Source organism: Sylvia atricapilla, chromosome 27, assembly GCF_009819655.1.
Source record: "Sylvia atricapilla isolate bSylAtr1 chromosome 27, bSylAtr1.pri, whole genome shotgun sequence".
NCBI classification, from domain to species: domain Eukaryota; kingdom Metazoa; phylum Chordata; class Aves; order Passeriformes; family Sylviidae; genus Sylvia; species Sylvia atricapilla.
Genome location: NC_089166.1, coordinates 2,523,311 through 2,529,091, shown reverse-complemented (window position 1 = coordinate 2,529,091; position 5,781 = coordinate 2,523,311). Strand labels below are relative to the sequence as shown.

Genomic DNA, 5,781 nt, shown 5'->3' with positions numbered 1-5,781 from the left:
CTGCCTGGTCTTTACTGTGGCTAAGCATCCTAAGAGGGTTTCAAGTTGGTACAAGAAACCCACATGATCTCCCCTTGCATGTGGAGAAGCCTCTGTTTCTGAAAGACTAGAAAAATGTTCTGTACAGGCTCTTGAGTCAACCTGCTGGCTTGACTGCAAGGGGCTGATGGAGACAAGGGGAGCATTTGCAGCATTTGGGGACAGACCTGTACTGCATGTCCCACCTACAACCTGGCTCTGGTTCTCCCAGAGAGCGTAATCTCCTCATTCTCACACTCAAGGTTTGCATCCAGTTCCCAAGAAAGCTGCAGACACAACCGAGTTTGAACATGCTTTTATTGATGGCCAGAAAGCAGAGCTGGAGCAGCAATGGGAGAAGGGGAACAATGGGAAGCTGTGTGGGCTTGGGAGCTGCGTTTTCACCTTTCCACGGAGACTCTCCTTAGTGCCAAAGCCTGTGCCTGCACCACGGGGGCTTCTCTGACTCCACTTCAGCTGCCCCTGGGGCCTTCTGAGCACCAAGAGCTGTTTGATGCATTGTGGAGAAGGGGCACTGAGCATTTTAATCAGAGGACAGAGAATCAGGCAGCTCTTGGAGTGCAAACTTCCTCAGCTGCTCACGTATCCAGGGCACAAAATAAGAGATCCTGGTATACACCTCAGGGAACAGTTTGTCTTCAGGTCCATAAGAAACAATGCCATGAGCCTTCTGTTTGCAGACTAATGGGCCACCAGAATCACCCTGTGTCAGGAAAGGAGTGACAGGGGTCAGACATGCCACAGCACAGCTCTCCCTGCCTTAAACAACAAGTTTCCTCTTCCCTGCCTCCGTGTGAAGAAGCTCCTTTTCCACCACCTCCCTCCCTCCAGACCCAGCTCTTCAGGGTTTGCAGCTGCCTCACTACTCCTCTAAGCCCAGCCATGAAACAACTCAGGCTTGCAGACTCTTTGAGATTCAAAAGCTCCACAAGACCTTGAGACATGGGGAAATATCTAAGCCATCCTAGCAAGGGTATCACAAGGAATTTACACACTGAAACACTGGCAAGGCTGGGTAGAACATCTCCAGGGAAGTAAAAAAGCACATGATGCTGATAGCTAGGAAAATGCAGCCCAGTTCAGGGAGCTGAAGAGCTTCAGAGCTTCAGTGAGGGCCCTCAGCTCATCTTTCTGAAGGTCCTGCTTCATTCTGGTGTCCTTTGACTTTCACCTGAGAACCAAGCTCACTGTCCAGCCCAACCCTCCTCCCAGGCTTGCAGCCCAAAACAACACTTACAAGGTAAGATGCCTTGTTACTAGAGTCATCACCAACACAGATCATGGACTGACGCTGGTAATTCTGGAATGTCTTCTGACATATTGTCCCATTTTGCACCTTCAGTTCCACCTCCCTCATCACATTCGTCCTGTTCCCTGTTTCAGATGTCAGGCCCCATCCAGCCACCTTACATTTTGTTCCTATTCTCACATATTCGTTGCTCCTGGGGATGGATATAAACTGCACATTCCTATTGATTCTGGCCTTTGGCTTCAGCTGCCAGGCAGAGAGAACATGGGATTAGAGCCAGGAAAGGATTGGGAACAAGCTCATAGGTTTGGGGAGGTGAGCAGAGGGAGATGTGTTGGGCCCTACCTTCAGCAGCACAATGTCATTATTGTCATCTTCACGGGAATATTTGGGGTGGATGACCCACTGTGTGACCCGGATCTTCTGCTGGCTCCGTTCTCTGCCATGGACATTGTGGGCTCCCAGAATGACAGTGATGTTCAGTTTCCTGCCAGGAAACACCAACAACAGCTGCAGTGGGCACCGGAACAGCCCCAGGGCCGGTGGCTGGAGGGAGGTGGTGGTGGGATAAACCTCCCCAGAGAGGAGCTCTCAGCACTTTTCCCTCTGTAACCTGGCTTCCCTCCACAGTGCAGCTGAGGATCCCTCACCCCACACTGACACAGGTGGCAGCTGCCCCATCCTGCAGACAAAGGGAAGCAGGGAAGGGGAGAAACTGCACCCTCTTCTGCAGCAGTCACTCAAAGCCATGGTAGGAACCATGACCCCAGAGACCACTGTCAGCATTCCTGTCCCCAAGGAACAGGGGACAGCCCCTGAAGAAAATTCCTGCAGCTCACAGAGGATAGCTCAGCTCCAGAGATCCCTGCTTTGCCCAAGGAGACACGGGGCACTGTTTAAGCCCAGATCAGGGCTGAGACCCTTGTGGACTATGTGAGACTGGGAAAAATCACCTGTACAAGAAGGACAGGCTCTTACCCTTTTATATCCACACAGTGAGCTGCCGAGAGCACTGCGTCTGGGCGAATCAGGAACCCTCCACAGAAAGAAGTTTCTACGCCATTTTCAATAATTAAATAAGCCATGTACGGTCTGGAGTGGCGCTTAACTTCCCATCCGCCAATGATCCTTCCTGCCAGAGAGATGGGAAATGGTAATATGACATATACTGGTATCTCCTGTCACGTCTGCATGAAGGGAGAGGCTCATCCTCTCATGTCATGTGCCAGTGATACCAACAACCCTCCTTCCTGGGGCCATCCAAAGCACTGCTGGTGCAGAGAGGAGAGAAAGACAAGCAGCACTGTCTGGGGGGACTGACCACACCTGGCTCTGGGTGACTAAAATGCCATCTGAGGGCACAGCTCCACTGCCTGCAATGCCTCACTGGTTTCAGGTACAGTCTGAGCTGAGAGGTAAGAGGAGAGAGGAAAGAAGGGAAGTAGAGATAGGAGGGAAGGTGAGGCAGGAACCTTGCCCAAGACTGACTACTCAGTGTCCATCTGTGCCCTTGCATGTTCCTGTCCAAGTCCCATCTCTGTGTACTCACCAGCCCCAGTCCAAGGCACAAGGACAAAAGCACTTGTGAGCAGAAGGAGAAGCAGCATCTTCTACCTCTGTCCTGATGAGCCAAACCAGTTGCTATGGCCAGGCAGGAGACAGGTACAAAATGGCAACCTCTCTCTATATATATTGTGTGGAGCTGAAACAGGAAACCTCAGCCTGACAGCAGTTGTGTCATTTGCTGCTTTTGTTCTCACAGCCCCTGACTGTGGCTTAGCTAGGTGTTCATGACACATTGTCTGCATTTTTGTCACAAAATCTTCTCAGAAGGATGGAGAGATCTGGGCTTGTTCAGAGTATACAGGGAAGGGGAATGGGGTATCTGTGCAGTGCATTCCCATCAGACACCTTTGGAGAGATGCCCTGGCACCCTGCACGTGGACTGGTTCTGTCTGGACGTTTTTTGCTTTTTGCTCTTTGTTTCCCCCGTCCTCTGACAGGAATGGGGAGAGCTGGCCAGGGCCAGGCAAAGATGCAGGTTCTTATCAGAGGGGCTGACAGCCATCAGAGATGTCCTTGGGAAATCAGACATCAGAGTAGCTTGGCGACTGTCCTGGGTTGTAGTTTAGGATGTATTCTATCACCATCTTCAGTTAATGGCCCATCAATGACTCAGAGATAACTCCCTCCATGTTTTATCTCTCTTTAATGGGCCATCAAGGCCCTCTTCTATGACTCATCATCCCATTGTGAGATGCTCCTCCCATGGGGAAGAGCCAAGCATTCTCACCCGGATATAAGCTGCGATTTGGAACAGTAGAAGCAGCCCTCACCCACTGGATTCCCAGAGGACCGGAGCTACCAGTCCTTTCTACAAGATCACTGCTTCAGGAAGACCACCTCACCTGGACTGCTTCCATCACCCAGATCAGGTTGTATTCTGACTCTGTCAGTGGTTTTTTCTTTTTGTATTGTTGCATTTATTTTATTTTCTTTTATTTTCCTTTTCTTCTCATTAAATTTTATTTCTGACTTAGAGCCTCTCACTTGGTTTGTTTTCAAACCACAACAGGGACAAGGCCAGTGGGAGCCTCCCAGCCTCAGGCACTGGTGTTCTAGATGGTCTGAGAAGTCAGTGGTGACAAGATAGTCTGAGGCCCAGCTGGGGACTAAGGCTGTGGGCCCAGGTCCAGATCAGCAGGTGCCCTGGCCAGATGCAGGCCTGGCTGAGACACAGCTGGAGCTCAGGTGAGGCCTCTCTGGCTCCTCCATGGGAGCTCTGACTCCAGTGCTACAATCTGCAAGGGACTCAGCCCATTTCCCTGAGCCTACTTTGGCCGTGACCCAAGCCACTGAAACCTCCAGGAGGTTCCCAATTTTACATGGCTTTGGTCTAGAGAAAGCCCACAAAGAAATCCTCTAGAGCACACTAGCATTGCCCCTTCCCCTGTGTTCTAAAAAGACAATGGACTGTAGAATGTGTCCTGGGCATCCTCCTGAAACCTGTTTGGTGGAAGGGAAGGGAGGAGCTCCCATCAAAGCTTGCAGAGCAGAAGCAGCAATCCTCCAGAGCCAGAGTGTGACTGGCTCACGGTAAGAGGTGACTCTGCCTGTCCCCATCATGGTCTGTAACCGGCCCCTTCAGGGCTGTAGTAAAGTGGCCTCAGCTGTGGTGTAAATGGAGATTTGCATCTGTGGTGTAAATCTGATTTACATCAACGTGGTATGAATGGATCTTAAGGTCCAGCTGTGCCTTTCCTTCAGCACTGTGGATGCCCTGAAGAAAGGAGGTTTGTGCAAAATAAGGAGGGATGAAATGCAGGAAGGAGAGAGGCAGAAGCAGGAAAGGTCATCCCAGTGAGTGGAGGGACCAGAGTATCTGTGGAAGACAAGCTTCAGTGACCCAGGGTAGAGGACAGGGAGGATCTTGTCCAGCTGCAGGGCAGCAGGTGGGAGTGGGCAGGATGGAGATTTGGGGTGACATTCTGGGAGCTGGATCCCTGCAAGACTGGTGGCAGCAGGGCACTGCTGTGTAGCAATCTTCCTTTCAGTGCTTGGACAGAGAATGCAAGGACCCAGCAGGGTGTCATAGGTCACCGCAATTTGGTTTTTGGTTCGTGGAATACTGCCCTGGACCTCGGACCTTGATTTGGAAAGGACAGGGACCTATCAGGAGGCAGTTCTTTCTATTGGCAGCTGCTTTGACCACGAAGAGAGTTGAAGGTGACTTTTGGTAATGCCCATATAAAGCTGAGGATGCCCAAGCCAAGCCCCTTTTTTACTTTAGGCCAGAGAAGGAGGTAACACAGCTCTGAGGGGAGGCCCAGGCTGGCCCATGCTGCTCCTGCCCTGCTGGGGGGACCTGGCCCTGCCCTGGCCGTGCCTCAGGGCCACCATCTGCTGCTGGGGGTTGGGGTGGAGGCTGCAGTTTAACATCTAGTGAACCTTAGAGCTGACCCCTGAGTCAGCCAGCGCTGGGGGAGATGTTCCTTTTCTCCCCCAGGAGACTGGGTGGGCTGGAGGCCCCCTGTGATCCTGGATGCTGAGATCCCTGACTGCCCGAGCTGCTCCGACCTCTCAGCTGAGTTTCTTCCCTTTCTTCCCCCATCTGCACGGCCTTGAGCTCAGTCACAGCCAGAAGAGAAGAGGACCTGGGCAAAATTTAACTCTTCCTTGGCACAGGTGGAATTTCCAAAGCCATAACCTTCTCCTTGGTCAAAGAGACAGCCAAATTGGAGACATGTAAAGGGACAAGATGGAGATCTCAGAGTGAATAAAGGAAGAGTGACCTGTAAGGTGGAAGAGATGACAAGTTGCCTTGGGTCTAGGCTGAAAAATCTTATTTAATATATGGGAACAGACTGTAATATGAATATGCCAGAATAATCCTTTAAATAGTGGACAGTATAAATTGGAGAGATGATTTTTTTTGGTGGATTTTTTTCAGCAAAGGCATTTGTGATTTACTGAGGGAATATTGAATTGGAAGT

The 5,781-nt window shown here is 51.0% G+C and overlaps 1 protein-coding gene across 1 annotated transcript; it reads right to left on the bottom strand.

Annotated features, from left to right (window-relative positions):
* Positions 1 to 320: 320 nt before the first annotated feature.
* Positions 321 to 2,930, bottom strand: LOC136372262 (cathepsin G-like). Its single transcript, XM_066336794.1, has 5 exons — positions 2,838 to 2,930; positions 2,267 to 2,420; positions 1,634 to 1,775; positions 1,277 to 1,534; positions 321 to 742 (listed from the first exon to the last, which is right to left on the bottom strand). Exons 1-5 carry the CDS (start codon positions 2,893 to 2,895, stop codon positions 563 to 565), a joined length of 792 nt encoding a protein of 263 aa, XP_066192891.1. The 5' UTR covers positions 2,896 to 2,930; the 3' UTR covers positions 321 to 562.
* Positions 2,931 to 5,781: the final 2,851 nt, after the last annotated feature.

Coding starts and splice junctions, on each gene's coding strand:
- LOC136372262 (XM_066336794.1), bottom strand. CDS start 2,895: ATGCTGCTTCTCCTTCTGCTCACAAGTGCTTTTGTCCTTGTGCCTTGG. Junction 2,421..2,837: donor TGTGCCTTGGACTGGGGCTG/GTGAGTACACAG, acceptor TCTCTCTGGCAG/GAAGGATCATTGGCGGATGG. Junction 743..1,276: donor GTAACAAGGCATCTTACCTT/GTAAGTGTTGTT, acceptor TTCCTGACACAG/GGTGATTCTGGTGGCCCATT.